This window comes from Heterodontus francisci, chromosome 2 (assembly GCF_036365525.1).
Source record: "Heterodontus francisci isolate sHetFra1 chromosome 2, sHetFra1.hap1, whole genome shotgun sequence".
Classification (NCBI taxonomy): Eukaryota; Metazoa; Chordata; class Chondrichthyes; order Heterodontiformes; family Heterodontidae; genus Heterodontus; species Heterodontus francisci.
The window spans coordinates 214,555,397-214,576,208 of NC_090372.1; the positions used below are offsets into that span (position 1 = coordinate 214,555,397).

Below are 20,812 nucleotides of genomic sequence, written 5' to 3' on the forward strand. Positions count from 1 at the left end.
TGGAGGTGCTATATATAAATATAAGTTGTCATTGCTATCCATTATTCCATGTATAATTCAATTCTGGTTTTCAATATTCCCTGTGTATTCGTAAACTTAATGTTATACAAAATGCAGCTGCCCAGCAGTTTCAGTACATTCTTCAGAGCTGAATCAAGTCACACAGACTAAGATGATTTCAAGTTCAATGTCACTACATGTTGAGCTATCTGATCAGCACTAGGTGTTCTATACTTGGTGTCTGCACATTGTTCCAATCACTCCCTGTCCAGTGACTAAAGCTGTTGTGTCTGAACACAGGGTGAGAAAAGATTGGACTCCCCACCTGCTGGCTAACACTCACTGTCTAGCTCCAAGTCTGAGAAATGGCCTTGAGTGTGAGGTGCAGAGAATAGCCAGCAATTGCAGAACTGTTCCCAGCTCAGACCTTCAGGAGAGAAATTGAAAGAGAAGCCATGGCAAGAGAGATCATTGACCCTGCCTAAACATTCAGTTTTAAAATTCTCATCTGTGTGTTCAAATCCCTCCATTGCTTTGCCTTTCTTTATCTCTGTAATCTCCTCCAGCCTTATAACCCTCCGAGATATCTGCACTCCTCCAATTTCTGCCTCTTGGGCCTCCCTGATTTTGATTGTTCCACCATTGGTGCCTGTACCTTCAGCTGTCTGGGCCCTTAGCTCTGGATTTCGCTCCCTAAACCTCTCCACCTCCCTCGCCTCCTATAAGCCATTCCCGATAGCCTCTCTCTTTGATCGAGCTTTTGGGCACCTGTCCTAATATCTCCCTATGTGGCTCATGGTCAAATTGAGTCTGACTAGGCTTCTGTGAACTGCCTTGGATGTTTTTACTATGTTAAAAGATGCTATAAAATGCAAGCTGTTGTTGTAAACAGGCTAAATTGCCTTGGAGGTTTTTCACCACTGGGCAGCGATGGCCGTTCCCCTTTGACCCCGTTATTGCACTTACATCTTCCAACTGCTGCTCAAATTTGACTTTGGCCTTGCTTAAGCTGTTGACCTTCTCCTCCTCCATTTGTAGATCAGCCATAATGTTCTGATGGGCCTCCTGGAGTGAGCTCTTCTCCTTTTTCAGCTTGGCAATCAGTGCATCCATCGCTGCCGTTTCCTCTGTGAGGTTTCTTACCTTCAATCAAAGATGCAGCTTGAGTTGAGAGTAACTACATCAACATGAAGCTCCTCAAACATTTGACAGCGGCTACAAAATTATCCACTGGGCTATTAAGAATCATTGAATGATACAGTACTGAAGGAGGCCATTCAACCCATCGTGCCTGTGCTGGCTCTTTGAAAGAGCTATCCATTAGTCCCAGTCCTCTACTCTTTCCCCATAGCCCTGTAAATTTTTCCTTTGTAAATATGTATCCAATTTCCTTTTGAAAGTTACTGTTGAATTGGCTCCTACTGACCTATCAGACCATGAATTCCAGATCAGAACACTCACTGTGTAAACAAACCCCTCATCTCCCCTCTGATTCTCTGTTACTGTAAAGATGGGCAATATTGTTCTGAATTGTTCACACTGGCAAAGAATGCTGAAATCAGGATTAAGTATTTAACACAAAAAGTATTCATTATTTGGAATAAATTACTGGAGAAGAACATGAAACTATGTAGTGAGACAATTAGCTGTGTTTTTAAAGTGGGGAATATGGTGAGAAAAATGGGCTGGCGCATTTAGTCAAATGGGCTCTTCCTAAAATGCCGATGTTGCCAAAATAACCACAGGATATGTAGTGTCGTGGCTATGTAACCGAATCTGTTAGCCAGAGGCCTGGGCTAATAATTGCAGAAAAAGTGAGTTCAAATCACTCCCATGGGCAGTTTGAGAATTTAAATTCAGTTCACATCAAAAGCTGCTACCAGTAAAAGTAACCATAAAGCTGTTAGATTGTCAGAAAAGCCCAACTGGTTCACCCTTACTGGATCGGGGCCTACATGTAACTTCAGTCCCGCTTTAACATGTTGAGACGTCTTTGCCCTGTGATGTGGCCTATTCAGCTGTATCAGGCCAATGAGGAATGTAACAATATACACCAACCTTCCCAAGAATGAACTTATAAAAGTCTCTGTATAAATGAAGATAACAGGTGCCAATTTTATCAGTCAACATGGCTGACAGAGAGGCTCAGCCACTGGCAGTGCCAATTGGAGATCTGGGCACTCATTTCCATGGGCAATACCTTGTTGTCGATGGCACGTTTCTCCTTGCCCATTTTGCTCAGTGTGCTTTCCAGGAGGTCAATGTTAGTCTTCAGCTCCCCGCATTCCTCCTCCAATTTCTGCTTCCTGCTGGTCAGTTCTTGGCTCATTTCCATCTGACTCTCCAGCCCTTCCAGGAGCTCCTGGACTTTGGATTCCAGGTGCCGTTTTGTCTTCACCAGCAGTTCACACCTCTCCTCAGCATCGGCGAGGTTTTCCTGATCCTGGAAACATTTAGTTAAAAAGGATAACATGAAAATAGAAGATTTATCAAGATAAAAGATACACTAAAGAACAATGAACTGCCGACTGAATCTAGTTTGAAATGTTAAATATTCTCCTGGAAGCTCAGATTGACTCAGCTGAGGTTGCCTTAAACAAGATGGGTGGTATAGTTGATTTGAACAGGGGAACTTAAAGGAATTAAACCCTTGACTTACTAGAAGGATTCTGTATAAAATTAAGTTGTTTAGTTTCAACACAGTTCCGAGCAATTTTGAAGTTACAACGCTACACAAGTGCCAGGCAATGACCATCTCCAACAAGAGAGAATCTAACCATCTCCCCTTGACATTCAATGGCATTACCATCACTGAATCCCCCACTATCAACATCCTGGGGGTTACCATTGACCAGAAACTGAACTGGAGTAGCCATATAAATACCGTGGCTACAAGAGCAGGTCAGAGGCTAGGAATCCTGCGGCAAATAACTCACTTCCTGGCTCCCCAAAGCCTGTCCACCATCTACAAGGCACAAGTCAGGAGTGTGATGGAAGACTCTCCACTTGCCTGGATGGGTGCAGCTCCAGCAACACTCAAGAAGCTCGACACCATCCAGGACAAAGCAGCCCGCTTGTTTGGCACCCCATCCACAAACATTCACTCCCTCCACCACCGACGCACAGTGGCAGCAGTGTGTACCATCTACAAGATGCACTGCAGCAATGCAGCAAGGCTCCTTAGACAGCACCTTCCAAACCCGTGACCTCTACCAAATAGAAGGACAAGGGCAGCAGATGCATGGGAACACCACCACCTGCAAGTTCCCCTCCAAGTCACACACCATCCTGACTTGGAACTATATCGGCGTTCCTTCACTGTCGCTGGGTCAAAATCCTGGAACTCCCTTCCTAACAGCACTGTGGGTGTACCTACCCCACATGGACTGCAGTGGTTCAAGAAGGCAGCTCACCACCACCTTCTCAAGGGCAATTCGGGATGGGCAATAAATGCTGGCCTGGCCAGCGACGCCTACATCCACACAAACGAATTTTTAAAAATACACAAATTGGCACTAATAGTAAGGTGTGGGCTTCTCTGAAACCTTACAGCACAGAAGGATACTATTTGGGCTCTCCTGCCTGTGATGGCTCTTCGAAAGAGCTATCCAATTAGTCCCACTCCTCTCGGTCTATCCCCAAGTCCATGCAAATCCTTCCTTTTCAAATATATATCCAATTCCCTGGTGAAAGGTACTATTGAACCTTGCAGTATAAGCCATCCTCATGACCTTCAAGAGACTGTAGCAAAGGAAAAGCTTGTCCGGGAAGTTGGGCCTATAGGGTCACTTGGGTGGGGTGGGCGTGGTGGGCGGGTTGGGTGTGGTGGGGTGGGCGGGTTGGGTGTGGTGGGGTGGGCGGGTTGGGTGTGGTGGGGTGGGGTGGGTTTTGGGAGCGGGGCTGGGCAGGGGTTAGGGGGTAGTGTGGACTGGAGTGCAAAATCCATCAAGACAGCAGCAGCTGACAATAAAATAGGATGTCATGGTGATGGCAGAAATGTCACAACTTGTTCATAGTGGCAGGTGAGCAACATCGATACTGAGCAGGTGGCCATCCAACTACAGAAGGAAGGTTCACTATTAGTGACTGAAGTGCACCCTCCAGTAAGGGCACAACTTCCAGATACATGGAGAAATGTTTATTAAACAAGTCAATGCAGGCTCTGTATAACGAGTGGCAAACAAGGGAGAAAGTATCAGGTTGTGTTCACTTTGTTTCTTGTCATGGCCTATCAAGCCCAGCACAAACCCAGGTTGGTCACTGCCTCACCCTCTAGGAGATGCCATTTGAAGCACTGTGTACAACCACTATTGTTCTGCACTCACTTCTATCTACCTGGCGCAGTGGGTTAGCACACTTGTCCCTGAATCTGAGGGTTGAAGGTTTAACCCCCACTCTCGAGACTTGAGCATATCGTCTGGACTGAGGGCTTACTTCCAGATAAAATGTTAAAGTGAGGACCCTTCTACCCTCTTGGATAAATGTTGAATTATCCATGACACAGTTTGAAGAGGAGCAGGAGAGTTCTCCAAGTGTCACAATTAATATTTATCCTTCAACTAACACTAAAAAGCAGACGATCTGGTGATGAGCTCACTGCTGTTTCTGGGATCTTGCTGTGCGTAAACTACTTCCTGCATCACAAACAGTGATCACACTTGAAAAATACTTCATTGGTTGCAAAGCACTTTGGGACACCCTGAGCTTATGAAAGGCGTTATATAAATGCAAGTTCTGTCTGTACTAGTGACACGTTGAAAAATCCTGCTGAGCACCAAAAATATTGTTGAGGAAAAGTAAGTGATGATGTCAAGCTTACGGTCTGCAGTTGCTGAAGTAGATCATTCTTTTCATGCATAAGCTCCTGATGATGCTCCTCAATCTCCTTCCTTCTACACTCCGATTTCTCAAGTGATTCCTTCAGCTGCAGAAGCTGCTTCTCGGTCTCAGCGGACTTGAGCAGGGGCTTGATTTTGTAAAACAACTTCATCCAACTCCATTTCTTCACCCACTGAAATGCACGGAGGTTTCTCTGGATTATCTGGATAGCATCCCTGAGCAAAACAATAAACAAACAAAGAACAAGATGACAGGAGTCCATGTTGAGGGAAGAACATCTATTCCAGTACATCTTACCCAGTGTCAACATCAGTAAGTCCTGAGTCCCGGAGGTCAAATGAGATTTTCAAGAGTGAGATAGATTTTTGTTGGGTAGGGGTATCAAGGGATATGGAGTTGGGGTACAGATTAGTCATCATCTGAATGCATGGGAGAACAGGCTTGAGGGGCTGAATGGCCTCCTCCTGTTCCTATATCCTACCAAAGTAGGAGAATTTGACATTAGTATGGAGAACTGAGTAGAATGGACTTTGTCAATGCAATTTGATGCAAAGATATGTGAGGTAATGTATTCTGGGAAGAAAAGCATAGAATGGAAGTATGATGATGATCTCTCCATCATTACTGATGATGAGCAGCCTATGGTTCATCTCTAATTAATACAGATTGTTTTTTTAAATGGGCATCACTGGCTATGCATTTATTGCCCATCCCTAATTGTCCTTGAGAAGGTGGTGATGAGCTGCCTTCTTGAACCACTGCAGTCCATCCGGTGTAGGTACACCCACAGTGATGTTAGGGAGTTCCAGACGTTTGACCCAGTGACAGTGAAGGAAAGGTGATATAGTTCTAAGTCAGGATGGTGTGTGGCTTGGAGGGGAACTTGCAGGTGGTGGTGTTCCCATGCATCTGCTGCCCTTGTCCTTCTAGTTGGTAGAGGTTGCGGGTTTGGAAGGTGCTGTCTAAGGAGCCTTGGTGCAATGCATCTTGTAGATGGTACACACTGCTGCATCGGCGGTGGAGGGAGTGAATGTTTTTTCTTAATTCATTCATGGGATGTGGGCGTTGCAGGCCAGGCCAGCATTTATTGCCCATCCCTAATTGCCCTTGAACTGAGTGGCTTGCTAGGCCATTTCAGAGGGCATGTAAGAGTCAACCACATTGCTGTGGGTCTGGAGTCACATGTAGGCCAGACCAGGTAAGGTCAGCAGATTTTCCTTCCCTAAAGGACATTAGTGAAACAGATGGGTTTTTACAACAATCGACAATGGTTTCATGGCCATCATTAGACTAGCTTTTAATTCCAGATTTATTAATTAAATTCAAATTCCACCTTCTGCTGTGGTGGGATTCGAATCCATGTCCCCAGAACAATACCTGGGTCTCTGGGTTACTAGTCCAGTGACAATACCAGAACGCCACCGCCTCCCCAAATGTTGAAGGTATTTGATGGGGTGCAAATCAAGTGGGCTGCTTTGTCCTGGATGGTGTCGAGCTTCTTGAGTGTTGTTGGAGCTGCACCCATCCAGGCAAGTGGAGAGTATTCCATCACACTCCTGACTTGTGCCTTGTAGATGGTGGACAGGCTTTGGGGAGACAGGAGGTGAGCCTCTGACCTGCTCTTGTAGCTGCAGTATTTATATGGCTGGTGCAGTTCCATTTCTGGTCAATGGTAATGACTAGAATATTGATGGTGGCAGATTCAGCAATGGTAATGCTGTTGAATGTCAAGGGGAGATTGTGGATTCTCATATGACTGGAATGTTTGATTTTCATGAAGAATGTTTTCCCATGCACAGGGCATCCAATGTCAGATTGATCTGAGAGCTGATTCTTCCTTGATTTCCTTCAGGCTCTCTTTAAATCTGCTAGTTGGACCCGACTTGCTTAATGTTTCTGTGAATTGTGCCACACCATATGTGAATCAAATTTTGTTTTTTTGTCACAAACATCTCGTTCCCATATGCCAGTTGAAATGCCACATTTTCATTTAGTTTAGTCTTTAGGCAATCTTTATATGTTTTGAACTGACCACCACAAGAGCATTTACCAAGTTTCAGAAGATAGGTTAGACGTAGAGAACATTTTTGAGTAGCCTAGTACCAGACATTCCGACTAAGTGAGCAGTACTTAGCTTCAACCTTACTAACATTGAAGGGTCACTGACCTGAAACATTAACTCTGCTTCTCTCTCCACAGATGCTGCCAGACCTGCTGAGTATTTCCAGTATTTCTTGTTTTTATTTCTATCATTACCTCTGCCTTGCATATTTTCTCGAAGGAAATGTCCCAAATTTTGTGCCACCATTTAATTTTTATGATCTCAGACACCCAAGGTGGAAGTGATTGGACATGAACGATCACACATCTACAGGAAGGATTTTATAACTATTTTCTTGTAGAATTCAGGTTTTGTTGCCAGTTTTATAAACACAAAGGAAAGGCATGAAAAGGTGTGGAGAAATAGATATATAGTTCAAATATAGTTCCTTAGTAATAAGAGTAGATAAATAAAGCGATACAGAGGTTAATAACTATTTGGCTTTTATAAATTGGGGTATAGAGTTTAAGAGGAAAGGTTTCTATGAGATTCCCTCCTCACTCTTCTGAACTTCAGCGAATATTAAAGGATATGGGTGGCGCAGTGGTTAGCACCGCAGCCTCACAGCTCCAGTGAGCCGGGTTCAGTTCTAGGTACTGCCTGTGTGGAGTTTGCAAGTTCTCCCTGTGACCGTGTGGGTTTCTGCCGGGTGCTCCAGTTTCCTCCCACAGCCAAAGACTTGCAGGTTGATTGGTAAATTGGCCCTAGTATAGGTAGGGGAATGGTGGGGATGTGGTAGGGAATATGGGATTAATGTAGGATTAGTATAAATGGGTGGCTGTTGGTCAGCACAGGCTTGGTGGGCAGAAGGGCCTGTTTCAGTGCTGTATCTCTCTATGATATTAAATTCACAGGGAGGATTTAGTTTAGAGGTGGGGAACCATAGATATGAGAAGAAATTTGAGATAGTGGGAATATTTCCATTGGAGTAGTGAAGGCGAGGAGAAGATTTAATAAAGGTATTGCAAATTATGAAAGGCTTTGATAAGCTGGATAGGAAGACTGTTGAGGAATGAGTGATGAAGTTTCAGCAACATACAATTGTCACCATTCCTTTTCAGGCCCCAGTGAAGGTACCATTGGGGATCTATTAATGGAATAAGATGCTGATTTGTATAAATTCATTGGGGCCCATAGGGCAGGTTGGATGGACCAGTTTCCTGTCCCAGATTTTTGTCTGTTCTTTTTTACAGTAAAGGACTTTATCGTATTACAAAATTCTTTTCAAAATCCTGGCATTTCATCAGCACAAAGTAGTCCATTGATGTTGAGAGCCAAAGAGCCTGTCAGAACATCAAAACCTTTTCTCATCCCACAACTCCTTTTGGATTCCAAGGTGCTAGTCACATCCCATAGGTTCTGTTAGTAGAAACAATTCTATCAGATCACTGTCATTCTCTCCCTTTTTTCTTACCTTATCTTTACCAACTTCTCAAATTCTAAACGTGCCAACATGCCACGACATTTGGCTTGCATCAGAGTCAGAACCTTGGCCAATCTTTTGTCTCTCATCTCTTCCAGTAAACCCAGGAGGCCAGCTCTGAAGAATACCTGTCAGACAGGGAATTACTTTCAGTTACTAAGATTTAACCTGGTCTCTGGTTAGTTTGTCTTCTCCCCCTCTCTCTCTGTCTACCTTTGGCCCAGCCATTCTCTCACCTATTCCTAAGCCTCTGTCAAGTTGCTCTTAACCTACCTGTGAGGAAGTGCATGATTTCCCTTGCACACTTATTCAGGGAATAGTGGGTAATACTGGAGTAGGCAAGTAAAGGAAAATCTAAGTTAATAACTAGAGAATATTGTCTGGTAGTGACTGATATGCGGCTCCCATGGCTTGGCCATGTGAGCCGCATGGAAGATGGCAGGATCCCCAAAGACACATTGTACAGCGAGCTCGCCACTGGTATCAGACCCACCGGCCGTCCATGTCTCCGCTTTAAAGACATCTGCAAACGCGACATGAAATCCTGTGACATTGATCACAAGTCGTGGGAGTCAGTTGCCAGTGATCTCCAGAAGTGGCGGACAGCCATAAAGGCGGGGCTAAAGTGTGGCAAGTCGAAGAGACTTAGCAGTTGGCAGGAAAAAAGACAGAAGCGCAAGGGGAGAGCCAACTGTGTAACAGCCCCGACAAACAAATTTCTCTGCAGCACCTGTGGAAGAGCCTGTCACTCTAGAATTGGCCTTTATAGCCACTCCAGGCGCTGCTTCACAAACCACTGACCACCTCCAGGCGCTTACCCATTGTCTCTCGAGATAAGGAGGCCAAAGAAGAAGAGTGACTGATATATTTACTTCAAAAGATGCTTCACTGAAGTAGACATTGATTTCATTCCTTGTATATTCTGTACTGGAGCAGTATGCACTCACCAGCAAAGCAGCTCAATATCCATGACAGAGAGGAATACAAGGAAAGGCTAATAGGATGAGATAGAGATGTGGGAGGAGGCTCGCGTGGAGCATAAATAGCAGCAAGGACCAGTTGAGCCGAATGGCCTGTTTCTGTGCTGTACTCTATGTAATTCCATCTAGACTTTCAAAAAGCCTCTAACAAAGTGCCACCTAAAATGCTGCCAAGCAAGATTGAATCTTGTGTGATTAGAGGGCCGAATTTGGGCTTGATAAGCTACTGGTTTCATTACCAGTGATTCAGTGTGGGGGCCAGTGACTAGTGCATTCAGTGTTTATCAGGATTCCTCCCCATTTTCTGTGTCCAGGCCCGGTCCAGTTACACTTGCTGCTCCACACAGTGTTTTTGACCAGCATCCCCAGTGGGGTTTTGTCTGAATAGAATGATTTAAAAAAAAAATCTAGCTCTATTTTAACCACATCGATCTGGTTCCTATTAATCCTTCACATTGTGCAGCTCACATCTCTCACTTCATGTTGATGTATTGAGACATTTGACTGCTGTCTGCCCCCTGAAGGAAAGGGTTTTCATTTATATAACACCTTTCACCACAGGTGAGGACCCCATCTTCCCCCAGCTCTCACCTGTGGCTTCAAGCAGCTGTTGGCCTGCAACAGAGGCCACACCCCAGTAAACTGCTTCAATGGGCAGGTCAAACTAGGCGAGGGTAGTTGTCGGGTCTCCTACCCTCGGGGTAGACAATCAGGGCTTGTCTACCCTGGCATGCAAAGCCTGCTTCCGGCGAATGGACAAACAAGACCAATCTACGGTCCAATCGCCTTGAAGGTGGTTCAACATCGTGTTGTGGAAGTCGTAGAGCTCAAAAGACACAGAAGTAGTCCTGGTCACCCACTACATCCGCATCTGTCTTCATCTTGCCACTAGACCAAGATAGATCAGGATGAGAGTGAGGCTGACAATGTGCAACTCTCCCTCACTACAATCCAATTCACGCACAAATCATGTGCATCATTTTTCATCTTGAAGGATGAACAGCAACATCTTTCACAACCCCAGCAGGACATCCCAAAGTGTTTTATGGAGAATGAAGCAGATTTTGAAATGGAGTGACTGTTGCAGTGTAGCCACTGATGTTACCACTGCTCTTCAGCAACTATCTGGGATGAAGACATTAGGGGAACTGTCCACAAGTTCTCAGATGACACTAAATATGTACAGGAGCCCATTATCACAGTCCAAGGGGATAGACTATTTCAGCTGGATAGTTCAGGGAGGACTGGTGACACAATTATGAGTTATGAAAGTGTAGAACTAGGTCAGATACTTTACATTCTTTGGATGTGGGCGTCGCTGGCCAGGCCAGCATTTATTGCCCATCCCTAATTGCCCTTGAGAAGGTGGTGGTGAGCTGCCTTCTTGAACCGCTGCAGTCCATGTGAGGTAGGTATACCCACAGTGCTGTTAGGAAGGGAGTTCCAGGATTTTGACCCAGCAACAGTGAAGGAACGGCGATATAGTTCCAAGTCAGGATGCTGTGTGACTTGGAGGGGAACTTGAGGTGGTGGTGTTCCCATGTATTTGCTGCCCTTGATAGGAACTCCTGCTTTTTGCAGAGAGTATTCAGTCATTGGAATAAGTTTTTGGAAGGTGCAGTGTGTGCAGATTCACACCGAAGTTCAAAAGGGGAGTGGGATGAACTCCTAACAGTGGCAAACATCTAATTATTGACAGGGAATAATAGCATAGTGGTTATTTTACTGGACTAGTAATCCAGAGGCATGGACTAATGCTCAGGGGAATTTAAATTCAGTTAATAAATAAAACCAGAATATAAAAAAAAAATCAGTAATGGTGACCATGAGACTACTGGAATGTTGTAAAATCTCATCTGATCACTAAGGAAATCTGCCGTCCTTACCCAGTTTGGCTGACATGTGAATCCAGACCCACAACATTGTGGTTGACTCTTAACTGCCCTCTGAAATGGCCTAGCAAACCACTCAGTTCAAGAACAATCAGGAATGGGCAATAAATGCTGGCCTTGCCAACGATGCCCACATCCTATGAATGAATTAAACGCTAGGTGGTTTCCTGGGGTTGTGTGACCAGCCACCATCGTCTTCTGGAGCCTGATCAAGAGTCAGACGCCAGGTTTGGATTTTGATTGGGTTTTATTTTCCCTCTGCTGGGAGTTTGTGTGACTGGATGTGGGGGTGGAAGAGGAGATGGGGTTGATAATGTGCAGAGATTACACCATACAGGGAAGCAACAGGTTTAATTCACCAGCTGGAAGCTTACCCTGCCTTTTGTACGTTGGTACGTAGTGGTTTTGAGACCTTGTCACACTATGGCTATAAGGACTATAAACGTCACCTCCATGGTTCAACTAGACTGACACATGCTCTTTTCTCTCACCTTTGTATGTCCAAAGCGATACTGACTGCGATCGATGGCCAGTGAAGCCAGAAGTGCTTCTGCTGCCGTTCTGCTGTCCACGTAGGTATCCTTTGGTAGGACATTTGGATTCAAGATCCAGTATCTGTAACAATCACATTCACTTATTTGTAAAAGGAAGTTAATGTCAAGAGTTCAGATCCACCACAACAGGTTTGTGGGCTGGCATCAGAAGATTGCTTACCCACTGTTTTTTTCAGGTTTTTTCAGGTTGTTTTTCTTCAGGTTTGCACTTGCTGCTGTTCAATATTCAGTATATTCACACCTAATCTGTACTAATGCTTTGTCTTTCAACACACCATTAACATATTGTTTGCCTTTGCTCCGTGACCTTTTGGTCAGCTATGTGGCCTGGTCCAATCTGCGCCTTCTCCTTTGTTATCTCTTGCCCAACCCCCACCTCACTTGTTTATAATCTGTGACTTTTCTAATATTTGTCAGTTCCGAAGAAGGGTCGCTGACCCGAAACGTTAACTCTGCTTCTCTTTCCACAGATGCTGCCAGACCTGCTGAGTGATTCCAGCATTTCTTGTTTTTGTTTCAGATTTCCAGCATCCGCAGTATTTTGCTTTTATATCAGAAGAGTGGGGATTGTTTTAAAACTCAAAGTGGCTAACTAATGTCCTTCAGAGAAGAGATCCTGACACCACCCCTCCTCTAGGCTACACGTGACTCCAGTCCCACTCTGTGTGGTTGACTCTTAATCCCCTCTGAAGTGACCCCCACCACTTTCACAGGGAAATGCCATTGGGGCAGTAAATGTGGCCTTTCTAACATCTCCAACATCCCGACAGTAAATTGAGAGAAAAGATCCTCCAGTCCATTTTGGGACACCTGCAGTGTTCATACAGGAGGAAGACTCAATTCCTTTCCCAATACTGCTCTGTAATTGATCCCTATGTTGGTTTACTAGAATGGTCTTTGGAAATGAATTTTACATGAGGTTTTCTCAATTTCTGGTAAAGGGTCAGCTTAGTGACATCTCAGTGTTGGCATGGAAACCATCAATAGCACAATGCATTGGAATCAGAGCATTAGGGGTTTGAGGTTCAGTGACTGAGTGAGGTTCTGGAGACTCCCATTCAGTGACTACACTCTTGGGGCTCAGGGCTCTCAATTTTGTTCGTGGCCAGATACAATTAAAATGGCTAACAGAACATTGGTCTTTATCTCAAGGAGCTGGAATATAAAGGAGCGGATCTTTTGTTACGGCTGTTCAGGGTTCTGGTTGGACCCCATCTGGAGGACTGCTTTCGGTTCTGGGCACCACACCTCTGGTGTGGGGGGCGTGGGGGGGTTGCTGGGGGCAGAGGGCAGGGAGTCCAAAACAAGGGTGCAGAACCTTAAAATTAGAGCTGGCATGTTCAGGGGTGATGTCAGGAAGCACTCCTTCACACAAAGGGGAGTGGAAATCCAGAACTCTCTCCCCCAGAAAGGCGTTAATGCTGAGGGCCAATTGAAAATGTCAAAACTGAGACCGGTAGATTCTTGTTAGGCAAAGACATTGAGGAATATGGATTCAAGGGGATTGGGGGTGGGGGGGGGGGGGGGGGGGTGGGGGGGTTGGGGGAACGTGGAATGGAGTTCAGATACAGATCAGCCATGATGGTTGAATAGACTCAAGGCTGAATGGCCTCCTCCTATTCCGAGATTCCATGTTTTTCCGCTTGGATGCCAGGCAATGTTGTTTGGGAATGACAGTGTGTGGGGATTCAGGGCTGTGTCTCCAAGAAGGAGATGAATGGAAATTTTACAGAATATTTTAACAAAACTCAACCTTTTACCTCTGCTTGAACTCTCCGTAGAAGATCCGGTTTGGAAAACCTATTCGGCATATTCGGATTCCTTCCAGCACACCGTTACACCGCAGTTGGTGGAGAACAAGATGAGGCTCGAACGCACCTTGAAAATAAATAGAATTCAATGCAATTTCAGCCATCACCCGCGGTAAAATCATCCCCAACCCTTGTCTCCACACACACAAGCCTCTCTTCCCCCTAAATTAACGTCTCCTCTCCTAAAGTCACTTGACTTTTTGATGGGAGATAGTTACACCAGTGCGGACAGCCCTCCCAGGGCTAATCTTCACAGGGGAGCATAGATAGTCAATGTTGGGAGGGAGGGCAGGGAGGGGTGGGAAGGAGAGAAGGGGAAGGGGGGGGGGGGTGCGGCTGGAAGAAAATAAATAAACAAATGTGCATTTCTATAGCACCTTTCAAAGCCTCAGAATATCCCAAAGGACATCACATTTTTCAAAGAGTTCTCACTGTGGCAAGGTAGGGAAATGCAGCAGCCAATTTGTGCACAGCAAGCTCCCATAAACAACATTGAGATAAATGAACAAAACATCTGTTTTTTTTATGTTAGTTAAGGGATAAATATTGGCCAGGACACCTCCCCTGCTCTTCTTCAAACAGTGCTGTGGGATTTTTTATGTCCACCTGAGGCAGCAGACAAAGCCTCGGTTCAACATCTCATTCGAACAATACCACCTCTGACAGTGCAGCACTCCCTCAGTACTGACCCTCTGACAGTGCAGCACTCCCTCAGTACTGACCCTCTGACAGTGCAGCACTCCCTCAGTACTGACCCTCTGACAGTGCAGCACTCCCTCAGTACTGACGCTCTGGCAGTGCAGCACTCCCTCAGTATTGACCCTCCGACAGTGCAGCACTCCCTCAGTATTGACCCTCTGACAGTGCAGCACTCCCTCAGTACTGACCCTCTGACAGTGCAGCGCTCCCTCAGTACTGACCCTCTGACAGTGCAGCATGCCCTCAATACTGACCCTCTGATAGCGCAGCACTCCCTCAGTACTGACCCTCTGACAGTGCAGCGCTTCCTCAGTACTGACCCTCAGACAGTGCAGCACTCCCTCAGTACAGACCTTCTGACAGTGCAGCACTCCCTCAGTACAGGCCCTCTGACAGTGCAGCACTCCCTCAGTACTGTCCCTCCGACAGTGCAGCACTCCCTCAGTACTGACCCTCTGACAGTGCAGCGCTCCCTAAGTACTGACCCTCCGACAGTGCAGCACTCCCTCAGTCCTGTCCCTCCGACAGTGCAGCGTTCCCTCAGTACTGACCCTCTGACAGTGCAGCGTTCCCTCAGTACTGACCCTCCGACAGTGCAGCACTCCCTCAGTACTGACCCTCCGACAGTGCAGCACTCCCTCAGTACTGACCCTCTGACAGTACAGCACTCCCTCAGTACTGACCCTCCGACAGTGCAGCACTCCCTCAGTACTGACCCTCCGACAGTGCAGCACTCCCTCAGTACTGACCCTCCGACAGTGCAGCACTCCCTCAGTACTGACCCTCCGACAGTGCAGCACTCCCTCAGTACTGACCCTCTGACAGTGCAGCACTCCCTCAGTCCTGTCCCTCCGACAGTGCAGCGCTTCCTCAGTACTGACCCTCTGACAGTGCAGCACTCCCTCAGTACTGACCCTCTGACAGTGCAGCACTCCCTCAGTACTGACCCTCCGGCAGTGCAGCACTCCCTCAGTACTGACCCTCCGACAGTGCAGCGCTCCCTCAGTACTGACCCTCCAACAGTGCAGCACTCCCTCAGTACTGACCCTCCGACAGTGCAGCACTCCCTCAGTACTGACCCTCCGACAGTGCAGCACTCCCTCAGTACTGACCCTCCGACAGTGCACACTCCCTCAGTACTGACCCTCTGACAGTGCAGCGCTCCCTAAGTACTGACCCTCCGACAGTGCAGCACTCCCTCAGTACTGACCCTCTGACAGTGCAGCACTCCCTCAGTACTGACCCTCTGACAGTGCAGCACTCCCTCAGTACTGACCCTTGGACAGTGCAGCGCTCCCTCAGTACTGACCCTCTGACAGTGCAGCACTCCCTCAGTACTGACCCTCTGACAGTGCAGCACTCCCTCAGTACTGACCCTCTGACAGTGCAGCACTCCTTCAGTACTGACCCTCTGACAGTGCAGCACTCACTCAGTACTGACCCTCTGACAGTGCAGCACTCCCTCAGTACAGGCCCTCTGACAGTGCAGCACTCCCTCAGTACTGACCCTCCGACAGTGCAGCACTCCCTAAGTACTGACACTCCGACAGTACAGCACTCCCTCAGTACTGACCCTCCGACAGTGCAGCACTCCCTCAGTACTGACCCTCTGACAGTACAGCACTCCCTCAGTACTGACCCTCCGACAGTGCAGCCCTCCCTCAGTACTGACGCTCCGACAGTGCAGCACTCCCTCAGTACTGACCCTCCGACAGTGCAGCACTCCCTCAGTACTGACCCTCTGACAGTGCAGCGCTCCCTAAGTACTGACCCTCCGACAGTGCAGCACTCCCTCAGTACTGACCCTCCGACAGTGCAGCACTCCCTCAGTACTGACCCTCTGACAGTGCAGCACTCACTCAGTACTGACCCTCTGACAGGGCAGCACTCCCTCAGTACTGACCCTTGGACAGTGCAGCGCTCCCTCAGTACTGACCCTCTGACAGTGCAGCACTCCCTCAGTACTGACCCTCTGACAGTACAGCACTCCCTCAGTACTGACCCTCTGACAGTGCAGCACTCCCTCAGTACTGACCCTCTGACAGTGCAGCACTCACTCAGTACTGACCCTCTGAAAGTGCAGCACTCCCTCAGTACAGGCCCTCCGACAGTACAGCGCTCCCCAGTACTGACCCTCCGACAGTACAGCGCTCCCCAGTACTGACCCTCCGACAGTACAGCACTCCCTCAGTACTGACCCTCCGACAGTACAGCAATCCCTCAGTACTGACCCTCTGACAGTGCAGCACTCCCTCAGTACTGACCCTCTGACAGTGCAACACTCCCTCAGTACTGACCCTCTGACAGTGCAGCACTCACTCAGTACTGTCCCTCCGACAGTACAGCACTCCCTCAGTACTGACCCTCTGACAGTGCAGCACTCACTCAGTACTGACCCTCTGACAGTGCAGCACTCACTCAGTACTGACCCTCTGACAGTGCAGCACTCCCTCAGTACTGACCCTCTGACAGTGCAGCACTCCCTCAGTACTGACCCTCTGACAGTGCAGCACTCCCTCAGTACTCACCCTCTAACTGTGCAGCACTCCCTCAGTACTGACCCTTTGACAGTGCAGCACTCCCTCAGTACTGACCCTCTAACTGTGCAGCACTCCCTCAGTACTGACCCTTTGACAGTGCAGCACTCCCTCAGTACTGACCCTCTGACAGTGCAGCGCTCCCTCAGTACAGACCCTCCGACAGTGCAGCACTCTCTCAGTACTGACCCTCCGACAGTGCAGCACTCCCTCAGTATTGACACTCTGACAGTGCAGTGCTCCCTCAGTACTGACACTCCAACAGTGCAGCACTCCATCAGTACTGACCCTCCGACAGTGCAGCACTCCCTCAGTACTGACCCTCTGACAGTGCAGCACTCCCTCAGTATTGCACTGGAGGGTCAGCCTAGATTTTGTGCTCAAGTTTCGGGAGTGGGAATTGAACTCACAACCTTCCACCTGAAAGGCAACAGTGCGACTGAATTAAGTCTCACGCTGGTCAGCTGGCCATTGCAATAGATGGATGTCTGTCGTCACCAGTGTCCAAAAATGTTCCTGCAAGGTATCCCAGACCCTGAACCACAGCCGAGGAAAGTGGTGCAGAGAAAGCAGGGAGTGTGGGAAATGACAGAAATAGAGGTGAAGAGAGATAGTAGATATGAAGTCATGAAGTTGTTTTCCGGATTTTCATAATAATGAAGCAAAACCCTGGTGCAGTCTCAGAATCCTCTTGTCCAGGGTAATGTTCCATTCCCTCTCCGTTAAACTGTACCTGGGGTCTTGGTCTCATTGGGAATTATGCAACGTATAAAGTGCGGCTGTGTTGAGCGGAGGTTCGACATCAGCTTATTCAGATTTTCCTGAAAGGTGGAAGAACAAATTTGTAGCCTGATAGTTCCAGGGAAAGCAAACAACTCAAAGTCAGTACCTACTGCACATCTGCTAAACATGAGACATCAGGTCAGGGGAATGAACAGATAGAAGCAAGAGGTTACTTCATGTGGGCAAGTGTGGGGATCTGAGAGGAAACTATAGAATGTTCCGATGAAGGGTCACTGACTCGAAACGTTAACTCTGCTTCTCTTTCCACAGATGCTGCCAGACCTGCTGAGTGAATCCAGCATTTCTTGTTTTTATTATAGAATGGGGGATTGCACTTACCAAAAAGACACAGAAAGCTGTGGATGAACCCAGAGTTCAAATACTTAATTCGTGGGAAATAAAGAGTAGGAACCTAGAGCAATAAAAAAAAACCTTATAGAATTTGGGGTTTTATAAATAGGGGCATGGAGTACAAGAGTGAATATGTTTTGATGAAATTTTTGCTGCCCAATTACAGATAGGACATTAAGATGATAGAGAGCATGTAATGTATATAGTGACCAGAATGATGTCAATGATGGGAAGCTATAGTTATGAGGAGAGACTTGGAGATCCTGGGACTATTTCCACTGGAGCAGGGAAGGTTAAGAGGAGATTTAATTGCAGTTTTTAAAACTATGAAATGTTTTGCAAAGAGAAGGCACAGTCACAATGGGCCGAATGGCCTCTTTTAGTGCTGTGGTTCTAATTAGACACTGCCCACATTTATCTAATGCCAAGCTACTAACAAAGCCCCATTTGGATTAGCTTATTGCAGTCAGCAAGGTTCAACCATCCAGCAGGGCGTTTGATGAAATATTCAAACTTAGCACACTCTTAACTACTGCAGCAGTTGCCATTTAGGCTGGCAATCGCCCTGTGGCTGTAAAGCATGGAAAATAACAACTAAAACAAAGACACAGCAAAGAACCTGTTTAAATGACCATGTGTTATCTTGTTCTCTTCGCTTCTGTGTCTTAAGGCACATGAGAGAACCCAATTCATCCAACGCTTCAGATCCAGCAAATCACATTCAGGATTTTTTCTGGAACAAAGTACTCTTTTCACTTGGACAATGTGTTACAGTGATTGTGTTAGTGTCGTTTTGGCTTTGCTAGTGTTACAATGGTCAGTGTCAATATGACAATGGTCAGTATCAGTGTGACAATGGTCAGTGTCAGTGTGACAATGGTCAGTGTCAATATGACAATGGTCAGTATCAGTGTGACAATGGTCAGTGCCAGTGTGACAATGGTCAGTGTCAATATGACAATGGTCAGTATCAGTGTGACAATGGTCAGTGCCAGTGTGACAATGGTCAGTGTCAATATGACAATGGTCAGTATCAGTGTGACAATGGTCAGTGCCAGTGTGACAATGGTCAGTGTCAATATGACAATGGTCAGTATCAGTGTGACAATGGTCAGTGCCAGTGTGACAATGGTCAGTGTCAATATGACAATGGTCAGTATCAGTGTGACAATGGTCAGTGCCAGTGTGACAATGGTCAGTGTCAATATGACAATGGTCAGGATCAGTGTGATTATGGTCAGTGCCAGTGTGACAATGGTCAGTATCAGTGTGACAATGGTCAGTGCCAGTGTGACAATGGTCAGTGTCAATATGACAATGGACAGTATCAGTGTGACAATGGTCAGTGCCAGTGTGACAATGGTCAGTGTCAATATGACAATGGTCAGTGCCAGTGTGACAATGGTCAATGTGACAATGGTCAGTATCAGTGTGACAATGGTCAGTGCCAGTGTGACAATGGTCAGTGTCAATATGACAATGGTCAGTATCAGTGTGACAATGGTCAGTGCCAGTGTGACAATGGTCAGTGTCAATATGACAATGGTCAGTATCAGTGTGACAATGGTCAGTGCCAGTGTGACAATGGTCAGTGTCAATATGACAATGGTCAGTATCAGTGTGACAATGGTCAGTGCCAGTGTGACAATGGTCAGTGTCAATATGACAATGGTCAGTATCAGTGTGACAATGGTCAGTGCCAGTGTGACAATGGTCAGTGTCAATATGACAATGGTCAGTATCAGTGTGACAATGGTCAGTGCCAGTGTGACAATGGTCAGTGTCAATATGACAATGGTCAGGATCAGTGTGATCATGGTCAGTGCCAGTGTGACAATGGTCAGTATCAGTGTGACAATGGTCAGTGCCAGTGTGACAATGGTCAGTGTCAATATGACAATGGTCAGTGCCAGTGTGACAATGGTCAGTGTCAATATGACAATGGTCAGTATCAGTGTGACAATGGTCAGTGCCAGTGTGACAATGGTCAGTGTCAATATGACAATGGTCAGTATCAGTGTGATCATGGTCAGTATCATTGTGACAATGATCAGTGCCAGTGTGACAATGGTCAGTGTCAATATGACAATGGTCAGTGCCAGTGTGACAATGGTCAGTGTCAATATGACAATGGTCAGTATCAGTGTGACAATGGTCAGTGCCAGTGTGACAATGGTCAGTGTCAATATGACAATGGTCAGTATCAGTGTGACAGTGGTCAGTGCCAGTGTAATGATGGTCAGTGTCAGTGTGACGATGGTCAGTGTCAGTGTGATGATGGTCAGTGTCAGTGTGACGATGGTCAGTGTCAGTGTGACAATGGTCAGTGTCAATATGACAATGGTCAGTATCAGTATGACAATGGTCAGTGCCAGTGTGACAGTGGTCAGTGCCAGTGTAATGATGGTCAGTGTCAGTGTGACGATGGTCAGTGCCAGTGTGACAATGGTCAGTGTCAGTGTGACAATGGTCAGTGCCAATATGACAATGGTCAGTGCCAGCGTGACAATGGTCAGTGTCAATATGACAATGGTCAGTGCCAGTGTGACAATGGTCAGTGTCAATATGACAATGGTCAGTATCAGTGTGACAGTGGTAAGTGCCAGTGTGACAATGGTCAGTGTCAATATGACAATGGTCAGTATCAGTGTGACAATGGTCAGTGCCAGTGTGACAGTGGTCAGTGCCAGTGTAATGATGGTCAGTGTCCGTGTGACGATGGTCAGTGTCAGTGTGACGATGGTCAGTGTCAGTGTGACAATGGTCAGTGTCAATATGACAATGGTCAGTATCAGTGTGACAATGGTCAGTGCCAGTGTGACAGTGGTCAGTGCCAGTGTAA

General features: G+C 46.7%; 1 protein-coding gene across 1 annotated transcript in view; it reads right to left on the minus strand.

Annotated features, from left to right (window-relative positions):
• LOC137350994 (myosin-7B-like) overlaps positions 1–20,812 on the minus strand; it is a 237,743-nt gene that overhangs the window by 89,953 nt on the left and 126,978 nt on the right. The window contains exons 19-25 of the mRNA XM_068015735.1: positions 17,570–17,657; positions 13,550–13,667; positions 11,727–11,850; positions 8,355–8,491; positions 4,820–5,054; positions 2,201–2,443; positions 967–1,143 (exon numbers count right to left, since the gene is read on the minus strand). Coding sequence (XP_067871836.1) covers positions 967–1,143; positions 2,201–2,443; positions 4,820–5,054; positions 8,355–8,491; positions 11,727–11,850; positions 13,550–13,667; positions 17,570–17,657 — 1,122 coding nt within the window. The remainder of the gene's footprint in view (positions 1–966; positions 1,144–2,200; positions 2,444–4,819; positions 5,055–8,354; positions 8,492–11,726; positions 11,851–13,549; positions 13,668–17,569; positions 17,658–20,812) is intronic.